This window comes from Pistacia vera, unplaced genomic scaffold (genome assembly GCF_008641045.1).
Source record: "Pistacia vera cultivar Batoury unplaced genomic scaffold, PisVer_v2 Contig281, whole genome shotgun sequence".
NCBI lineage: Eukaryota > Viridiplantae > Streptophyta > Magnoliopsida > Sapindales > Anacardiaceae > Pistacia > Pistacia vera.
In genome coordinates, this window is record NW_022196092.1 from 90,045 (window position 1) to 112,554 (window position 22,510).

General features: G+C 37.8%; 1 protein-coding gene across 1 annotated transcript; it reads left to right on the forward strand.

Moving 5' to 3' along the window:
- The first annotated feature begins 695 nt into the window (after positions 1-695).
- On the forward strand, positions 696-19,293 carry LOC116134030 (peroxidase 65-like). The gene is made up of 3 exons (XM_031419674.1): positions 696-1,016; positions 1,999-2,061; positions 19,159-19,293. The coding sequence occupies exons 1-3, from the start codon at positions 696-698 to the stop codon at positions 19,291-19,293; spliced, it is 519 nt and encodes a 172-aa protein (XP_031275534.1).
- Positions 19,294-22,510: the final 3,217 nt, after the last annotated feature.

The window sequence follows — 22,510 nt, forward strand, 5'->3', positions numbered from 1 at the left end:
CAGTATAATCACCATAAATATATATTTTGTTTCTATTTCATCAACTTCATTTTAAAAGAAAATGATAATGAGAGCACCACTAGTCATCTCAGTTGGTTCACTACTTAATTTTTATTCTAAATATTCTATTATGGTATATGGTATTTTCATATTACCTATCCCATTAATTAATCATTTATATCGATGACACTTAAAACTGTTTATTAATACATTCTTTGAATTTATCCTTTAAAGGGATGTGATGCATTAGTGTTGATTGCATCAAGTGAAGCCAACAAAGCGGAGAGGGATTCAGAAATCAACCTATCGTTGCCTAGAGATGGTTATGATGGGTTCTTTCGGGCCAAGAGAGCTCTAGAGTTGCAGTGCCCTAGAATTGTCTCTTGTGCGGATGTCATGTCCATTGCCACCGGAGACCTAATCAATTTGGTCATTATCATCTTTACTTATTCACCAGTTTTTCCATAAAGGGTTCACCAAATAACTAGTCCAACCTTTAAGAAAAACAATTAAATTTTATATTAAAAAAATTCAATATTGCACAGGTGGGAGGCCCAAGATAGGAAGTCCTAAAAGGAAGAAGAGATGGACTTGTTTCCAAGGCTTCAAGAGCAGCTGGTGACATTCCTCAAGTCAACCAAACCATCCCTGAAATAGTCTCAATCTTCAAATCCAAAGGCTTAACCATCCTGGACATGGTGGCCTTATCAGGAGGTCACACTATAGGCTTCTCACACTGCAAAGAGTTCATGCCAAGAATTTATGACTACAACAAAACATTTGACGTTGACCCAACTATGGATCAGCATTTTGCACAGAGTCTTCGGGGTTCTTGCCCCAAGAAGAAATTTGATCCCATTGTGGTTGCACTCAATGATGTTACTACACCATTCATTTTTGACAATTCTTATTACCAAAATCTTCAAAAGGGGCTGGGGCTGTTGGCGACTGATCAGATGTTGATTTTAGACTCAACGACTGGTGGTTATGTTAAGAAAATGGCTGAAAATCAAAATGTATTTTTCAATTACTTTGTTTCTACCATGATTAAGCTGGGGAGTGTTAGGGTCAAAAATCGTCTTGGGCTTGACGAGGCCCAATAACGAAATAAACATGTCATGGCCTAAGGCCTCAACCCAATCCCGATTAGGCCTACGCTTAAAATCACCTTGCAAACTACCCACTATATGAGTTGGGCTATCCTATAAGTTAAGCTAAACTGGGTTTCAGCCCATTAGCCTGCAACAGTCTATAAATAGGAAATCAGAATCCCATTCTATTTCCTCTTCTACTAAGATTCCAAATCTTACTCAAACTATTAAACGTGATCTGATAAGGTCAAGAAATCATATCTCTTTCATGATAGGGATCATCTCCCAAAATAAGACTTAGTGTCCTACTAAGATTCCAAATCTTATTTAAACTATTAAACGTAATCTGATAAGGTCAATAAATCATATCTCTTTCATGATACGGATTATCTCCTAAAATAGGACTTAGTGTCCTACTAAGATTCCAAATCTTATTTAAACTATTAAACTTAATCTGATAAAGTCAAGAAATCATATTTCTTTCTTGATAAGGATTATCTCCCAAAAAAGAGGACTCAATGTCCTACTAGGATTCCAACCCCTTGGGTTCACTATAAAAACAGAGGCTTGCCCTCTTATTAAGGGGCAATCTCCAATAGTCAATATACACTACTCAAAACCATCATTTGCTCCAAAAGTTCTTGCTCCCAAGAACTAGACGCCTCCGCCGTAGTCCTAGCCTCCGACAAGACTCCTGGTAATTCTTCATACCCTTAATTCTTATCAAATAATCTCTTTCAGCCTCGCTGACTTGAGCGTCGGAGTGCCTACGGCAAACACCACCCCGATGTTTTCTGAAAGCTTCACGCTTGCCCTTTCATGTGTGCAGGTCTAGCGGATTGTCAGTGGCCTCAACCTCACGGGATCAGACCCTATTTTCATGACGGTAGATTTTTTGCATCTACAGGGAGCATTGGGGTTAAAACAGGAAAGGATGGTGATATTAGACGAGATTGTGGTTCCTTCAATGGTTAATACAATAACTCTCAAAATTATTTCTCCTCGTATTTATTTGTTGAATCCTCTACATCTTGGTTTCTCTTTAATATTAATATTTCGTTTTACAATGTTCAATATTATTTCAAAAAATATATAACCAAATGCAAATTTGATATGGATAAAATTACACTAACATCAATATCACCAATCATAATGAGTTGCCAGTTCCATCAATCAAAGTTTAGCAAACATTTAAAGACAAAATAAAATTAGTAGTAAAAAACCAAACTGACCTAAGTTGTTATTAAGAGCATTTATATAAATCATATCTCATTTTAAGATCAAGATTAAGGAGGGGTTCCCATGTATCAAGATAGCTCGTAAAAACACTCATTAGATTGAGAAAAAACACTCGTTATATTGAACTCAAAGGTATAAATGAACAACTCTCTTTATGGAAAAGGGGGGCTAAGCAAATGAGAGACATACATTTGAGCTTCAACCATTATTTTTCTATGTAAACAAAACATTACTCCATCTTTGTATGCCTTACAAGCGATATCAGAAAAATGGTCATATAATAATAAAATAACAATGGACGTAGGATTTGATTAAACGCATCTGAACCACTATAAAAATCTCTTTTGTCAATATTATATTTATGTTTCCTCAAACATATATTATCACTGCATCATAAACACTCCCATAATCTACTCACATTTGATTTCTTAACACTTTACAAGTGCGAAGTCGTTGATGTTAAAAATCAAATATCAACAAAATTCATTGGTTAAATGAAGTTATATAGTTAATCTAGCGTGCAGTACTATTTATACACTTGTTAAAGCTCATAGGATATCTACTAATTAATTAATCTCACTCTCTATGACTTGTGCATGTGATTTGAGGTTAACCATTTTCTTGTTTATAATCTATCAATAAGGGTTCTCATAGTGATCATCAAGCTGGGTATACTTTAGAATTGTCATCTGAAAATGGCGCCAAATAAAAATCCAACAGTTCCTGAAGCTCATTGCGACACATTATTCCCATTCCATATCCTAATAATTTCTATAATAACAAAAATGATTCTATTAGAGCAGCTAGAAGAATTTAATTAAGCTAAAACAGAAAATAGCGAATCAAACTTTAATCCTATAGCGTACTGAAACGACACTCTATCCAGAACAGACATGCATGCATTATGAGAAGTGATAGAGATTACCAGTTGTGTATGTTATTTGGAATGTCAATTTAGGATTTATTTGATGTATAGTATACTAAAGATAGGATTCTCATCCAATCCTTATTCCTTTTCTTTTACTTTGTGTGCACGGTCTCGTATCTCTTAAATTCATTCAAGAGGCAACACAAAATTGACACTTAAAAAAGCTACTGCAAAATTCCTCACATGGACTCCAATGTTTTTTTTTTTTTTTGGATGATCGGGTATTCGGATTAGTTTGTGCGCACCTCAACTAATCTTCAAGGTCTATTAAATTTATATTTTTTTTGGATAAACCCCGTAATTACCCATCCCACAACTCGAACATAATACTCCTAAATATAACTAATTATTTTAATGACTAAAGGACTAGCTATCCCATGGGCTCCCAACTCTGATGTTGATCATACTCAATTTTCAACGGCTAAGATTGTGCATGGTATTTCGTAATTGATAGCCAAATATAGATTATTAGTTTAAAAATTTAGAGTTGAGGTGGTACCACAAACCATTGAAAAATTGACCAAGTATTAAATTAATTTTTAAAAGAAATATTATCTCAACCCCCAACTTTAATCGAACTCTTCTCATTCTCTCCTCCCAAACTTAACCCGCTCGTCTTTCTCCATCTTAAAAAGTTTAGCAGAAAAATAAAATAAAAAACTTGCCCTAAATTTAAAAGTTGTATCTGGTGATGGCGTATCAAAAAGATTATTGAAAAAAGTGACAAACTTATTGAAGAGTGCGACTTTAAAACGAAAAGAAACTAGATTTGGCTGAAGAAATTTCTTCACTGTTTTTTCGAAAAAAAGAAAAAAACTAACATAGGAAAAGATAGATAAAAAATGTTTTGGTTGGATTGATAGGAAAAGCAAAGACACATAAAACTCCAAATTAACCAAAAAGATGGTGGGAAATTGCTTTTCATTTGTTTTTCAGAAAAAAAAAAAAAGACCAAATTTTTAATGGGAATTATCATAGATCAGAAAATGGGCTGACTGAAAAATGGAGAAAGAGTGTGAATTCGATAATCAAAGTACACATTTATCATCCATGGACAAAATTGAAAATGGTAGTTTTCCATGAGTAATAATTCAAAGGCTGATACACTTCTCTTATTAGTTTCAAATTTTTGATTTCTTGTATCAGTGTTGTCGGAGAACATAAAACTGGGTAAAACAAAAAATGGGGAGGCGGTGATGGTGGCAATGCCAGAGGTGGGACGCTGGTGAAGATACAATCGGCAGTTCTTTGCTGGAAACAATTGAAAAACAATCATTTCAAGTTAACCCTTAATATTATCGTTTATACTTGTTTGCTCCTTAAGTATATTTTTTGGTTTAAATAAATATATTACATGTCAATTTATTACTGGCTTGGCTGCCAACTTAAAATTCTTGAGAAGGTCCTCTGATCTTATCAAAAGATATTCATCAATCATTATCCTTGCAGATCAAGTGTCATGAACTACATTATATCTTTTTGAGACAAAACGTACAGAGATGCTTGCAAAATCCGTGGTGGATGTGGAACTTATTCTTTATCATAATCTCCTATCCATCGCCATGAAAACGCGTTCAAGCATGAATTTAAGAGAACAAGACAAAGGACAATCTCCCATGAGTCTATAAAAGCAGTAATTGTCTGCTCTTTTGTTTTCACATCAAAATATCAATCAATGAAGATGCATGGAGTAGTCTTTCAAGGGTTAATTGTTATACTTGATTTTGACACCAACTATTTGCATGTACAAAGTGTTAAGCTGACTTAGAAATTAACACGTGAATGGAAAATGAAGTAAATAAATGGGAGATGATTTTTAAAGTGGTTCGGATGCTCAAAGCGAATCCTACGTCTATTGTCTTTTTATAGATGAGAGATTACAATCAGGTCGTGCGTAACGATCAGAGAATAGAAATACAGAGAGGGAGAGTGAGTGTTTATCAAAATCCTGAAAATGAGAGGGGAACCCTCTATTTATAGTAAGAGATTTATTGGTAATGATTACAAATTTAAGCGTGCAGGTGCTGTACATTCCTACCCTGCTTCCCATTGGTTGTTGTACATGAATATCCTTAAATCGTTGTAGGGCTTGGGCAGGTGGGCGACTCCCAGCCACTCACAAACCAAATCTTTACCTGCCAAGTTTGACACCTTACTCCTTACTCCTTCCGTTTTGGGTGACGTGACAGCGCCTGGGCGGCACAAAACCTTCTTGAACTCTGATTGGTCCTTACTGACATAGCTTGCATTAGCCCTGATTTTTAGGCATAACAGAAGCCTTCCAGTTTTAAGGTTCAAGGTTTGAACCTTGAGAACTTCGATTATGCTATGATTTGACTTGTCCTAAATTGCTTGCTCAAACTACAAGTGGAGAACAACTGAAATAACATGAAGTTCACCATCTAACTCGACTAGTGAACTGAGTGGAGGTTGTGATTTGGATCTTTGAGAATTGCACAAACGATCTAAGGTGATTGTCCCCAAAGGTTCAGCGACCTAGGTCAGATTCTACTCAGTGCTATACCACATGCTTTGAACTTTATCCACCGCTCGCGACCTGAAAACACTTAGAATATTTTCACTAAAAACTGAGTCACTTCACTTCGCTCAATACATGGAGAAGAGTGTTTCATTTGAACGACTTCTTCAGATGTTTCCGTTGCACTTGACAGCTGGCCTGTCAATAAAGTATTTTATCTGACAGATGTATCTTTACGCAATAAGTGTTAGCCATAGATTAATGCAAGTCATGCTGAAATGACATTCTTTTTTAAAGCATTAAATGTGATAAGGCACATTTAATGTGGAGGAGATAACCCACCGACGTTTGGTGTCTCCACGGAGGTAAAGTGCGATTGATCTCCATGAAGCATGAAGTTACTCTTCAACAGGATGGGCGACACATGGTCGCATCCAACGACAAGGATGCGTCCCGCCCAAACGTCACTTGCAAAGGAAGCCAAACGTCGCCTTCTTCCTTATAAAACCCAAGCCCACTTCAAGCTTTTCACAGAACTCAAATCTTTAGAGAGAGAAAATAGAGTTTTTTTAACTCAAGGAACCAGTTCATCCTTCTTCCAATTGATGCGCACTTGCCGTTAATAGAGCGTTCGTCCCCAGCAACCAAGAGGTAAGAAAACTCTTCCCTTTCTTCTTTTTATTTATGTTAAAGACTCAGTCTTTTACAGCAATGGTATGCATGAACGTTTGGTAAACTTACATGATGCATATTCTTGATAGTGTTCAGAAAGGAACACTCTTCAGGGTTAAAAACCTAGGGCACAAATCTGTGGAACCCATCTCAAGGAGGTTTAGGGTTTTTAGGGTTTAAAGATGGAAAATTAGGGTTTCTTTTACTCTTTCAGGTCATTGTACGAAACACGTGTACAAGACTGAGTCACCTCCACGTGTCGCACCTTTTCAGACTTTAGGACAATGGATGCTTCAGAGATGAGAGCAACCAAGGGACAAGCTCGCAGCCCCTGAGCACCTCGGCAGTCCCGATAGGTGTACTATCGTCAACCACTGTGGATGAAATTCAAAAGTATAGACCAGTTTGCGATTATATAAACATCTACCAGCACAGGTCGCACACCGCTCAACACTCTCCAAAGGGAATGACTGTGATCTTAGAAGCAATTTTCAAATGCGGGGTGACGATACCCTTTCACCCCTTTATCAGGTCGATCCTTGATCACCTTCGAGGTCGCGCCATTTCAAAATGCCCAATGCGTATATGATAGCAATTGCTATGTATATCACATGCTGCAACAGGGACTTGGCAAGTTGATAGCGTTGAAACTCGCATGCGCTTATTATTTAAAGAAAAACAAGGACAAAGATTCTTTCTACCTCTCGAAGTGATCTATGATTGAGGGAGGGATATTTGGTTACCTCAACACGTTGGGGCTTACGACACCAAATATTTCTTCTTCTCACTTAAGTTGGCTTCAACCAATGTTAATGTTTCTGACATTCTTATGCTTGACTCAGTAGCATTTAACTATCCAAAAGCTCAGACAGGGTATTCTTCTTATCATCCTCAATGAAACATAGACAATTGAGAGTAAGAATCTGGCAAAGACTGTAATATTAGGTCTATTGCTAAACCTCATTAGGTCTGCATCCCAAAATTTCAAGCTGTTTAAACTCGGTCACTGAGTATATGATCGCCAATTTTGGTACCATCTTCCATCCTACATCTAAATAATGACCGAGACTTCATATGCCTCTCATTTCTTTTAGAAAAATGAAATAGAAGCCAAGTCCATTTTTTGGCACTACTGTCGCAGTAATGGTGTCATTGATGCAAGCACAATGTTCTAGTCATTTTTGCTTTCGTATCATGTGTATCTTCACATATACATACCTAGTCTCATGGATAAACTATCAGCAGCTCTGGTGACAAAGCCTGCTCAATGGTATAATCTATCGCTTGACTGAAGTATATCGTTTATACTTCTATATCAGTCAACAAAATTCTCACCATTCCATTTCTCTTCCAATTCGATGATTTGTCATAGTGATGTTGGGATCATTTTGTTCAATTAAAGTGATCTACGAGTGCAGAATAAGTAATCGTTATTACAATGTTATTATTATTATTTTATAAGGCATTTTATAAACAATCACTCCCACTATTTTCCTCAAGTCAATAGCCTCCCTATTAACTTGGGAAATCTCGTTGGCTTTCCTAGTGGACTGATATCCCATCTGCCCATTTCAAACCTTCGTTTTGGTGAACAAGCCAAAATGGTTGATTAGTAGACCAACAAACTAATCCACACCCAGTTGATAGCTCCCACTACCAACCTTAAATGCAAAGCAAGCCAACAAGCCAATCACACAATCCAACGACCTAGCCGTCATCCTTAGTGTGATTCCCAGTATCAGTAGAGTGCACTACATGTTGCCACGTACACAGAACATGTGTACTACTTTACTTGCCTATGACATGTTTTTGCTTTGGCGAACAAGCAAACTGTCATTTTAAGTCGACCCATCACCATATAAAAAAATCCAATGACTTTTAAACCCACTGTAGAAGTGTACCCTTCGCTTTGGCGAACAAGGTTCTGATGAATAGTGGTTGATTAAAACCATGGTGAGGAAGGTATAGTGACTTAATATAATTTATTTGAAGGGTTTTAATTTTACGTCTCACCAATTTATTATCTTTGTTAGAATGTCATTGTTTGACCTTAGCAGATTCTAACATAAATTAAACGTGCCAGTACATGGCCCACTAAAACCGATTTCTTCGAGCCTAGAAAGAATCAGTGGGTCAACCTAGGGGTTTAAAAATAAACTTGGGTCTTCAAGTTCGCCTCGTCATTGCTCCTTCTTCTTCATCTCGATCATTACATAGAATTTATAAATCCTATCTAATTTACATCATAAAAATAAAACCTCGCGTTACATATGAGGGAGTAAGAGAGAAAGAAGAATACATAGAGAATTTATAGAAAGGCAGGACACGCAGGTCCTATTTATTTAGAACTTTACAACAAACCCAAAATTTTAAATAAGCACACACAAGTCTAAGGCTCATGTACCCGACACCATGTAATTTCAACACAGAAATTGCATATATCCAAAATAAACATTTTGAAATTAGGTTGGTGAAAATTATTAAATTACCCTCTTAAATGTGTAGAATGATTATTGGCTTTAAAGGTAAAAAAAAAAAACTTAATTTGGCCCCTATGCGAAAATGAAAACTGGAAAGAACAGTAGCTTTCTTGCCGCACAGAGTTCATATCACCATGGTTGCTACGACGAAGTTTATTTCGCCATGGCGACCATAACTTCCAGAATACTTCCAAAAAATATAAAGAGTTTCATGCTGTGGCGAAGTGTTCTTTCGTCCAGCGAACGCTGCAAATAGTGAATCGCACAGTCACCCTTTTTGCAGTTCTTTGCGTAACGACACGATCTAAATTGAATCGAATGCTCAAGCATTCGCCAGGACACCAACCAACCAATACAAAATTCAATCAATAGATTATTTAATCAATTGATTAATCAAATCATGCAATGAACACATATTTTATAGATTTTAAAAACAGTTTACACTAACAAGTTATCAAACAAGCAACATGTTATCAAACATTAATAAAACGTTATAATCATACCCGAGGCTCTGATACCACTGTTAGGTAGTGAACAGATTTGCGCAACAGAAAAGCAAGAACATAAAACAATAATAATCAAGGAATCTGATTGTCACATTAAAGACCCAAAGTTCGGGTAAAGATTAATACGTCTTGATTTGTTTAAACAAAAACAGTGTAAACAAAATCTGTATAAATCAAAAGTCTAACCCTACAAGTATTCAGAATACATTACCAACGTTTGGAGGCCCTTCAATATCTCTAATTTGATCTCGCTCTTGATTCAAAGTTGAATCGCACTCACGTCGTCCACACGAAGATAATTCACAGAACCTCAAGGGATTTGCTAGATCCTCTTGATGGCTTCAAGAATCTAGGTTTCCAATGAATCAAGAAAGAAAGAATATTTCTTTTCAATCAATGAGTGGCGTTGAGGAGAGGAGAGAGAGAGTAAAAGGGTGCTGAGGTTTTTTTTTAATTGAATGAATGTTCTATGTTTTTAATTTTAAGTTGCACTTATATAGTGCAACAATTAAAAACCCTATTCCACTTAGGAATAGCCATGGGCTCCAACCCTAATTCCCCCTTGCAACCAAACACCTCTTTAATTGGTATTTAAATTTTAATTAATTATTATTATAATTAAAAATCAATTATATATTTAATAATAATCCATTTAAATATATGTGCACATATATTTAAATATAATCTCACAATTTTTTATTTTAATATTAAAATTAAATACATCAACAACCCAGCAATTTAATTGCACTGAGATTACCAAAATACATTTCGTCCTAAAGACGAAATACCCTTTCACAAAAACGATTTTTAAATTATCTCTAAGTGTGTGATTCGTAGCCTTCTTACCATATCGGCAGTGAGTAGTATCGTGTTAACTCCAATTAATCGTCTCACTACACACAAACCAAATTGCCCCCTAGCAAGATCATGGCCACCCAATAGATTCGGATTCAGCAAAATCGTAGCCTGTCAACGATATGGTGACCGTGCAATCAAACCCTTTCATCTCTGTTATCTCATCGAGGCTGAGGTAGAAATAGTGTCAACCTTAGTTATCCTCGATATCTTTGTATTCATCACAGACCAATGTCCAAATAATAAATTGGATTAAGCAACAACTCAATCCCACTATGGCCAACTTTAGTGTCATTGCCATTTACTGAATTACGCAGTGAGATAACTTCACTTGTACTCGGGAGTGATGAATCTTTTGTTGATCCATCTAGTCTTGATACACCTTTTAATGCAACCAATCCTTATCATATTGATAACTCTAAATTAATTACGTTAGCTAGTGTCAAACTACACCAATTGGTGCACAAAAGGCTCTTCAGTGATCTCAAGTCTAAGGATTACTACACCACCATTCGTTAAAGGATTTATTCCATAGACATTGGGTTACCATCCATATGGAATTCTCTAGTGGGTCTGTCCAGTGAACTTGCCTACAACAAGCACCTATGTGTTGCATCAGGTTGTCAGCACAACCTTGACAAGTGAAATCATCATTACCTTTCGACAGGGTCGTTCACACTATGATAGTCTTACCGTATATCTGTGTCCTTGGTCAGAATAATACTGGGCTACAGACATTTCTAAATGGCCACCATATATTCATAGGGTTCTCACTATCAGATGAAACACTTGATACCCTCACCGGTTCTACCATCCTAAGGACATATATCAATACATATGATATGATTTACGTGATATAGTGAATAATGCCTTTTTGATTAATAACATTATTACAAAGATTCAATTCCACAATAATTGATTGGCTCTAGGGCACCTACTCCACAGACTACCTCGAAGGCAGTTGGTAGGAAAGGTATCCCTGAGCCCCAAAAAGGATGGCTAAGAAAGCATTCCAACCGACTGAAGGCTCGGGAAAATAGAAAGTGCCCGAGCGATATGATGGCTTGGGAAAGAAAAAATCAACCGAGCCTTAGGGGAGCTCAAGAAAACAGAAGCGGTCAGGCAACAGTTTGGCCAGGTCAGAGGTCATTGGGCAAGCTGACGACCAGAAGAATCTGCGGCCATGGACTTGGCCAGAAGAATTCTGTTTCCATGGGCAAAGCTGCTGCTATCGTGGGAAGTAAATCAAGCTCGCCTCGGCAGGGAGGAACAAAGATGGACGAGGTGACTCGAGCTGTAGTCGATGCACTAATGATATCAGCATTAGAGCTGCACGGCTAGGGATGCTGTACCCCACAAACTTTTGAGGGTGTTCGGATTTGTCTCTTACATAGATGTTGGCTTAGTTGTGTGGCTTAACCAAAGGTACTAGCAGTTTGCTCCCTTCTCTCTTTTTGTACATGCTTTCCTATTCCTCCCTGACTTTCCACTTTCCTTTCTTAGGCTTGCGTGACGAGCAGACTTCTCTATGATGAGTGCTATCCCACATTGGAGGGAACTCATCAGAGATATAGCAAGCGAAGAGCTGAAGAAGAATGCCTTGGCTAAGGCCCAGGTAGCAGAGAAGGAGAAAGAAAAGAAGCAGATTGAGCTTGAGCTGCTTAGGGAGGAGATGACAACCTTGGTGTTAAGGAAAATGTTCCTTGACAAAATTGAGGGAGCAAAGCTGTGCGGGCAAAGGCTGAATCAAAATGATCGAGGCTAAGAAGAGTTTGACATAGTAGCGAGGTGTTAATAATAAGCTGAACCCCGAGCTCACCTCGGCTAAAAAAACTACCTCTAATTGGGATGCAAAGTTCAAACAGGCCTCGCTCGACCTTGCCTAGGAAGTGGAAGGTCAACAAAATGCCGAGGCTGAGACTGAAGCTTAGGTTTCAAATCGAGGAGCTGAATGAGGCCATTACCAATCGAGCTTGGGAGTCGTCAATCTTCCTTGTGCAAAAATTGTGGGAAGCTCATCCCTTGATCGACTTCTCATTTCTTCTGTGAGCTTATTAGAAAGAGTCGACAAGATGGGGACTAAAGCTCAGGGAATGGCCTGTGTACTTGGATGATTTCGAGCCTGATGATGGGGACATAGGAAGTCGAGGAAGGCGAGGAGGAAATGGACTAGCAGGTCGAGGATTCGATTCCACTAGCCACACTTCCCCCATTATCTGTCGATCTTCCTTCAGGCGAGGTTCCAATAGAGGTGTGCAAACCGATATCTGATTCGGTTTTGCATTTTTTCGATCTGATCCGATCCGAAAATTCAAATTTGGATGAAACCTGATCCGATTTGATTCGATTTCGTCTAATCCGATTTTGGTCGCGATTTTCTCTGATCTGGTTTTGATCCGATCTAAATATTCAGATCGAATAAACCGGATATCCGGTTTAATCCGAATTTGTATGAAAAATATCAATTTATCCCCTAAAATTTTGCATTATTCTTATTACCCCCTACCACATCATCATTTTATTAAATTTTGACCCCCAAAGTTGTCATCGTATTTCAAATGTCCACATACTTTACCACTTTTCACCTAGGACCCCAAAATACTTCTTAAAACTTGTTTATGGACAAAACCGGATCGGATCTAGATAACCGTTTCTTTGTAGAGCCAATCCGAAATCCATCCAATCTGGATATTCCAAAAATTGATATCTGAATCCGACCGAATTTTGGATATCCAGTTTTTTCGGATCGTAGACATCGTATATCAGATTGTTTTGCACACCTCTAGTTCCAAAAGATGTGCTAGCTCCAACCCTGAAGAGGCCCCGTCACTTTTACCATCGAGGAACCATCTATCCTAGTTGGTGACGAACTTCATGGTCTGGCTGACAATGATGCCCTCGTTCCTCCATCTGCTTAGGAATTTTTTTTTGTATCTTTTTTTTTTGGTTAATTTTGTAACCAAACTTTATAATCAATGAAAGATATTTTACATGTCTTTGTTGAGCAATTTTTTTTTTTTCTCAGAGTCATTTTGATCATCCTAATCGGACTTATCATAGAAAAATTGAATTTGCTCCAAGTTATGCATAGCTTGCTTCTTGAGGAACTTTTTGAATATTGCAGAAATCTTATGTGACAACTCCGACTTTAGATTCATTGTCGTCTCGAGTTTTGGTCATCGGCTTATGACCAATTTCCCTCGACGTGTTTTACTGAATTTTTTCAAGTGTAACTTCATCGATTTGGGGTGTTTCACCCTTAGTGAGTTGGATTTTGGCATGACTTCGAGCTAAACTGCCTTTTTCATAAACTCTTGACTCTGAGTTTTGGATGTGATTGCATAGTTCTGATTTTTTAGGCAATAAATAATAAATGCTAAACAACAAGTAAATAAAATGGTGAACAAAGAAAAGTATGAATAATCCCTCTTTACTGATAGAACTTTTGGTCGTAAACGACTTACAATAAATGATTGAAAGAAAATAAAACACGAGTGGACACACTACAAGAATTTCGGCTTCTGCAACAAATAATTTGTCACTATAAATATCAAAATTGTGACCATTTCGCTAATATGACATTGTATTGGTCACCAAGTTGGTCACATTAAGCTCTTACTCTTAAGTGTATGGTGACGAAAAGCGTTTGGTCACCATAACTTAATTATTTTTGTGACAACAATAATTTGTCACTTTAAACTAGTTTATTGTGATAAATTATTTGTAACAATAGAAAGAATTTTTTTTTTTATCACTACAAGTAATATTTTGTCACAATGATTTAATTTAAAGACTAAATGATAAGCTTTATGGTGAGAAAAATAATAATTATGACAAATTGATTTTGTCAAAATTGTAAATAGTGACTAAATTATTTGCTCATAATTTAATAGTGACAGAAATTTATTTGTCATTGACTTTATTGTGACACGTTTAGTTTGTCACATGTTTGTGTATATGACAAATTATTTGTCAAATTTGTATAGTCATGGGAATCATTTTTAAAAAATTTATAGCATACAATAAGTTTTTATACAAATTTTTTTACGAACAAATTTTTTATTGTCAAAAAATATAGGCATGACAAATATTGTTTGTCATCTCAATAATGATAAAAATATTTATGTCTATACTTACATCATATATAATATTGAATAGAAAAAAAAATAACAAAATAAGACGAAGCGTTAGTAAAAGGAAGCAGAATGGAGGTAATTGTAGCCATCATTCTTTACATCATATATAATACCTAGATGATTGGAAAATTAACTATGAACAATAGTTAATACTTTCCAATCATTCAAAAAAGAAAATCTATCGACAAAAATCATCTTCAATTCCCATATTTGCATAGGCCATCAGATCATTCTCCCTTAAAGATGCATCCGAGGGAAAACACACCTTTAATATAAGCAACTATTGTTGGAGACACCCCCATCCATGAAACAGCTGCTATATTTGCTCTCAAGGTGATGCATGCTGGTGATGACCAATCCTGGAAATAGCCTTATCCTTCAATGCCATTTCGGAGATCTTGAATGAACCTTCCTATTTGGGCCCACATGCCCCCAAGTTTGAGTTTTGAGTACCTTGGACGACATTTTTGAGGACTAGGTCACCCATTTCAAAGTCCTTGTTCTTGACTTTGGTGTTAAAGTATTGTCTGGCTCGTTGTTGATATAAGGCGAGCCTTAACTGAGACTTGGCCTGATGTTCTTCGATTAGGTCTACCCTCAGGTGGAAAAGATCTTCGTTGGTTTCTTTGTTGAAAACTTCCTTACAGAACGAACTAATCCCTACTCCAACTGAGGTCATTGCTTCACACCCGTATGATAGAGAGAATGGGGTTTTTGCTATCAAGCTTCTGGCTATCATTCTGTAAGACCACAAGGCCTCAGGAAATTCTTATACCCATCTTCCCTTTAGGGCGTCGAGCTTCTTCTTAATGGTGTGCTTGATAACTTTGTTTACAACCTCTACTTGACCATTGGCTTGAGGCCAATAAACAGCAGTGAAGCTCTTCTTAATACCAAGCTGTATGCAAAAAGATCTGAAGTCTTCACTGTCAAACTATTTTTCGTTGTTGGTTATTATAATGTAGGGGATTCTGAACCTACAAATGATGTTTTTTGTAGACAAAATTGTAATACTCCGTATTTTCTTGGTGGATTTTATTTAATTTTATTTATGTGAATCTAGGGGGTAATGTGTAAGAATTGAAACTTTTTGGAGACGTTTTAGTAAGAAATAAGGCCTAGTGGGTTTATTAAATAGTTTTACAGGTACATTTGTGTGATATTGGAAGTGTGAAAATCTTTCAACGACATTATGAAATTGATTAAAGATGATGGGTCTTATTAATATTGTGTCATGCAAGGGCACATACATAGTTTTCTAGGGGTGAGATCGTGATAAAACAGAACTTTAATTAAAGGATTTTGGGGTGCAAGATGTAAGAATCAAAGACTAAGGGATGCATGATAATTGGCCATTGCAATATGGATTAAAGATAATTTTTTTTATTTTTTTTTGGAGAATCAGTCCCCGGTTTTGGCACCTTGTTTTGCCAATGATGGTTGTGAATTTCTATTAAATTGAGATGAGGAGAAGAAGAATGGGGGAGTGGAGAAAGAGGTAGCCGAGAGAATGAAAGGAAAAAAAAAAGCTTGTTTTTTTTTTTTTTTTTTTTTTTTTCTCTTTCATTTTGCGTTCATTCTCCTGTGTAAATTGAAAGAGAGAAAAACAATTTTTAAGTTGAAGTAGAAGAGGGCCGAAGTGATTTGCAGGGGAAGAATTTCAGAAGGTTAAAGTACTAAGGGTTAGACATGCATTTTCAATCCTTCATCGTATTATTCAGTCTTTCATTTCCCTCATTGTTTAGATCCCAATCCTTATTTCAATTTTGAATCAAATAGGTGAAGAAGATAGGAGGACGAGCACTTGAGTTGAAAGCAAAGGAGAAAGGTGAGTGGAACATATATTAAAATGATTTTCAAATGTATTTTCCTTATTTTCTGCATTTGTACTGTATACAAAATATTTAAATTAAAATTATGAGTGGTATATGCATGTGCATTTCGGTTGCTGGAAAGTTGTATTAATGGTATAATTTTGTATAATGCCCTGCTGTATATTTATATTAGTTGGCGGTGTGTGCTGGCAAGTGTTGGGTTGAGTTTTACCAACTATTGGTTTTTGGTGTGATACTTGTTTATTATGAATCTTTGTCTTGTTGAGATAAATTGAAATGTGTTGGTGGTTGGTTAGTTTGGATGATTTGCAGTAGATTGGGGTTTTGAAAATTTGATTTTTTTAGTTGCTTGTTGCATGTGTATGTATACGGTGTTCATATGGAATTAATTAAAGGTTGCTGAATGTTTCTTTTGATTAATGAAATGGTTTAATTATGTGCTGGAGTGGAGGTGGAAAAAAAAAAATTATATTAAGATGGGCAAATGAATTTTCATTAATAAGAATGGTTATAAAATTGTGTTTATGTAAATTTTAACTTTCCTCGGATTATACGGAAATGCATGCTATGGTTGGTTAATTTGATTGGCATTGGGCTCTTTTATCTGTTTACAATTGGGAGTATTTTATGTTTTGAAACAATGGTGTAGAATGAATTGGAAGGTTGTGGGTTAGTTATAAAATTGACTTGATTAGAAACATGAGTATGGGTGGATACTAATGAATTTTGAATTTTATATTTGAATGTTTTGCTAAGCTTTGTGATGAGGGACGACTGGAAAATTTGGGAAATAATGGGCATGAGACTGCTGCCTATATTGTATAGAATGGGAACGTTTACTTGCCTAAAAGGTTAGAGATTGGCTGGATTTTTTTGGAGGTAATGGGTATGAAATCATGAGTTGGAGGTTTACTTAAAGTGTACATATATATTTTTGCTGTATTGTTGTTGTATTGTTGGCTAGATATTTTGGATCATTAGTGAAGTAATTGCGCATTTTCATAAACGCGGACTTGATTAAACGTGATTTTGAGTGGGAATGAGTGCTGGAAGTTGGTAAAAAGGTATAATAGTATTAAGGTAGAATGGATATGAAGTTAAGAGATATTAAATACTATAAATGGTACATTATTTTGGAAATTTTAGAAAGAGTGTTGAATAAAAATGTTAGATTTTTTCTATGGGCAGTAGGCTCTTAGCAGTAGGGGGTTAATTGTCATGTTTAGAAGTTTTGGACCTTAGAAAATGATGATAATATAGGGCGTAAATAGAATTACACACTTGTATTTGATGTGGTGAGCGTTGCATTCATGATTACATGCCTTTTATTTGAAATTTATATCATATTATACTTTTATATGCATAAGGCATGCTGATGCAATTTGGAATGAAATTGTGGATGCATGATTATTATTATGTTTGACTCCCGGATTGGAAACCGTACCCATCCCCCTTCAGACATCAGCTAGTATTTGATATTTATCCTCATGCGCATTGAGATGGTCTGTCCTAAAGAATGATTGGGATATCCTACTAGGACAAGACGGACGCATGATGAGCTCCGGACGGGATTACACTAGGCGGTTATTGGCCGGTGTGGGATTTTGGACGCCCCGAGGGTAGATCGTGGGTGAGATTATATTTGATACCATATCATGACGCCCTGAGGGTAGATTGTAGGTCGAGCATGGTTATCCAGTGATGTTCGTACCATCCCAGAGGGTAGACTGCGGATGGTGCCACCCCAAGGGTAGATTACAGGTGGTGTAGCTTCATGTCTGAGTTAGGGACTAGTTCGGATAGTTATGATCCAGGTCCCTAAGTGCTAGTGGGGTGGTGATAATTGATTTATTTTATATGATAGTGGTGTGTGATTTCATGGCATCCGAGAATAATATATGGTGTTGCCTTATCATGTAAATGTATTGGTGTTGTGTGGCATGCAACTGGATTATTCATGTATGTTTTCAAAGTTAAAGTTATTTTCGTATAAAATATATTATCCGCTCATTGGGCTTCCCAGCTCACTGTTTTATGTTTCCTCCCCCAGGATCATAGATCGGGTTCGTGTGGAGCATACTTTACGCTCTAGGTTGGCCTTGACGCATGATGATTTGCATCTTTTACAAATTTTAGTGGACTCTGATACTACGTTTCTTTTTATAACTGGATTTTCAGTTCTCGGTTTTAGAATAATTATTTTGTCTATTTCCACTTTCTAGACCTTAAACACGCAAATGCATTACTTTTCACTTTTGTCTCTAAATGGAATTGTTTTTATGAACTTTATATATATATAGAGTATTCACCTTCCTTTCGGGATCCTGAGTCTCCTGGAGCGTCCGGATCCGATGGGATAGGGATGCTCGGGAGGGGGTATGACAGATAAGATCCTTCAACTTGTTCGACATAAGGGTGGCTAAAGGCTCAACTTCTGCCCACTTGGTGAAGTAGTCCATAGCAACTACTGCAAACTTAACGCCCTATTTTCCTTAAGGCAAAGGGCCTATCAGGTCGATGCCCCAGATTGCAGATGACCAGGGGCTTGTCAAAGTAGTTAACTCTTGGGGTGGAGCTCGCGGAACATCTATGAACCTCTAGCATCTGTCGAATCTGTGCACATAGTCTACTGCATCATAAAAAACTGTCGGCCAATAATAACCATGACGAAGCACTTTTTACGCTAGGGATCTGCCTCCTGCATGGTTCCCATAGATGCCTTCATGGATCTCTCTTAGAACATAGTCCACATCCTCATGGTCAATGTCGCAATAATGGTGAATTGAACCACGCTTATACAACTTGTCATTGATGAGCGTGTATCGAGTTGATTTTGCGCAGAGTGTTCTGGCTTCATTTCTCCCTTCAGGTAATGTGTCATCTCTTAGGTAGGCAATAATTGCATCCATCTAACTATATCTCTAACTTGTTGCTAAGACTGGTTCTTGTGGAGTAGAGATGCTTGGACTTGGGAGGAACTTAACAGGTATTGAATCAGTTTTCTCTTGGCTCATTGCAGAGGCTAGGCGGGCTAGAGCATCGGCTACTGAATTCTTCTCCCTTGGGATCTGAAGAACTATGAAGGATCTGAACTGCTCAAGCTCGGACTTCACTAGTTGGAGGTAGGATGCCATTCTATACCCCTTCGCCTGATACTTCCTGGTAATCTGGTAGACTACGAGCTAGGAGTTACTATAAAACTTGATGGACTCTACCTTCATTTCCTTGGCGAGGCGGATTCCTGTGAGCAATGCCTCGTACTCAGCTTCATTGTTGGAGGCAGTGAACCTAAACCTTACTACGACTTTGATCGAGTTTCCTTTGGCGCTTTCGAGTAAAAGCCTCGCTCCGGCCCCATTCTCATTTGAGGACCCATCTACATACAGAGTCCACTACCATAGATCGTTGAGCTTTGGTTTTTGCTGCTCGCTTTCCTATGAGGTGCTTGCCCTTGACGGGCTTATTTCTCCTTCTAGCTAATAACAGAATTCCGATATGAAGTCCACCAAAGCCTAACCTTTGATTGCCATTCTCCGGATGTACTTGATATCATGCTAACTCATTTCCATTGTCCACTAGATCAGTCTACCTAATGCCTCGAGCTTTTGCATTATCTTCCTTAACAGAAAGTTTGTTAGCACATGAATAAAGTGTGCCTGGAAATAGGGTCGCAGCTTCCTAGTGGCAGTGACAAGGGCATAGGTGAACTTCTCAATCTTAGGGTATCTTGTCTCTGCATCAAGCAACCTTTTGCTTACATAGTACACCGGCCACTACACTTCCCCTTCTTCACGTACCAAAGCCGCACTGATCGCATACTTGGACATTGATAAATATAGTAGTAGTGGCTCACCCTAGACAGATTTTGACAACAAAAGAGGTTGTCTTAGATGTTTCTTCAACTCCTAGAAAGCCTTCTCACACTCCTCTGTCCACTTGAAACTCTTTCTCCACTTTAAAGTCTCAAAAAATGGCAGGCACCTATCTGTGGCTCGAGAAAAAAACATACTAAGTGTGGCCACATGCCTTGTCAAGCCTTACACCTGCCTTATGCTGGTCGAGCTTTTCATATCCAAGAGAGCTTGAATCTTCTCTAGGTTGGCTTCAACATCTCGATGGTGTACCAGGAAATCCAAGAACTTTCTCAAGCTTACTCCGAAAGCACACTTAAAAGGGTTGATTTTTATTCTGTATTTTCTGAGGATGTCAAACATCTCCCCAAGGTGCTCAATGTGGCTTTCGATGACTTTTGATTTCACGAGCATGTCATCGATGTACGCCTCCATTGTTTTGCCAATTTGGTTGATGAACATCTTGTTTACCAGGCGCTGGTAGGTCACCCTAGCATTCTTCAGGCCAAACGGCATAATCCTGTAATAATAAATACCCCGGTCAGTAACAACGGAGGTGTGTTCTTCATTGGGCTGATACATCAGAATTTGGTTGTATCTCGAGTATGCATCCATGAAGCTAAGTAGTGCATTCTCAGCCATCGCATTTACTAATTGGTCGATCTAGGATAGGAAAAAGCTGTCTTTCGGATAGACTTTATTTAAATTTATGAAGTCGACGCAAGTCTGCCAATTTCCATTCGACTTCTTCACTAGGACTAAGTTGACGAGTCAGTCTGGGTACTTCACTTCTCTAATGAAGTTGATGTTCAAGAGTTTTTCAACTTCATCTTTGAGTGCTTTGCATCCACAGATCTTCTTTTTTGTCTTATTAGTCAAGCTGCTGGGTTGATGTTTAACTTANCCAGGAAATCCAAGAACTTTCTCAAGCTTACTCCGAAAGCACACTTAAAAGGGTTGATTTTTATTCTGTATTTTCTGAGGATGTCAAACATCTCCCCAAGGTGCTCAATGTGGCTTTCGATGACTTTTGATTTCATGAGCATGTCATCGATGTACGCCTCCATTGTTTTGCCAATTTGGTTGATGAACATCTTGTTTACCAGGCGCTGGTAGGTCACCCTAGCATTCTTCAGGCCAAACGGCAAAATCCTGTAATAATAAATACCCCGGTCAGTAACAACAGAGGTGTGTTCTTCATTGGGCTGGTACATCAGAATTTGGTTGTATCTCGAGTATGCATCCATGAAGCTAAGTAGTGCATTCTCGGCCATTGCATTTACTAATTGGTCGATCTAGGATAGGAAAAAGCTGTCTTTCGGATAGACTTTATTTAAGTTTGTGAAGTCGACGCAAGTCTGCCAATTTCCATTCGACTTCTTCACCAGGACTAAGTTGACGAGTCAGTCCGGATACTTCACTTCTCTAATGAAGTTGATGTTCAAGAGTTTTTCAACTTCATCTTTGAGTGCTTTGCATCCACAGATCTTCTTTTTTGTCTTATTAGTCAAGCTGCTGGGTTGATGTTTAACCTATGGCACATTACCTTAGGGTTGATCCTCACCATATCAGCATGCACCCATGCGAACACGTCGAGGTTTTTCTTCAAAAATCCCACCAAATTATCAATCATTTCTTTGCTCAACTGCTATCGACCTTCAGTATGCAAGTAGGGTCTTCCTCGCTAACAGATATTTCTAGTAGTTCTTATTTTGGCCTTACTATGGGCTCTTCCTTATGGATGCAAAGATCTATTATGTCCTCGAGAGGTCTGGGGTGTAGCTTGGACTCTGCAATGACCATGGTTCTCGGGAGTTTCCATTTTAGTGCAACATTGATGGCTAGGTTGTAACATTCCTAAGATTCCTTTCTGCATCTTCTGATCGTCGTGACTCTCTTGAGAGTCGGAAACCTCATTACTTGGTAGCGCACTGAAGTGACTACGCTCAAATCATCCAGAATTGGTCTTCCGAGGATGACATTATATGTAGTCGGGCAGTCTACCACTAAGAATTATGTCATCATTGTCCTGATTTTGAGTTCTGCCCTCAGAGTCACGAGCAGGTCGATCATTCCCTTAGGGACTAGGCTGTCCCAGGTGAATCCATAGAGCGGCGATGGGCACGCCCTCAAGTCTTTCTTTGTAAACCTCATTTCTCGGAAAGCTCCCACGAAAATGAAGTTCACTGCACTTCCATTATCAACCATCACCCGTAGTACCCTGACATTGCTGATCTTAGCTATGATTACGATCGCATCATGATTATGGTGAGGGGATTTTTCACATTTTTTTACTGTGAATTTTGCCACCTCACTCTCTTATCTAAGCCGCTTCGGTGGCTTCTGTTCATAGCTCATTACTCGGGGGGCTAAGTCTATTCTGGCCTCTTAAGCATATTGCTCCTGAGCGTGCCTTGATCTCCGTACTATGTCAGGCC

What these genes read in the sequence shown, in the direction of transcription:
- LOC116134030 (XM_031419674.1), top strand. Translation starts at nt 696, where the DNA reads ATGGTGGCCTTATCAGGAGGTCACACTATAGGCTTCTCACACTGCAAA. An exon ending in AAATGGCTGAAAATCAAAAT is followed by an intron (nt 1,017 to 1,998) that starts GTATTTTTCAAT and finishes TTGCATCTACAG; the next exon opens with GGAGCATTGGGGTTAAAACA. An exon ending in AGATTGTGGTTCCTTCAATG is followed by an intron (nt 2,062 to 19,158) that starts GTTAATACAATA and finishes CTTGTTGCTAAG; the next exon opens with ACTGGTTCTTGTGGAGTAGA.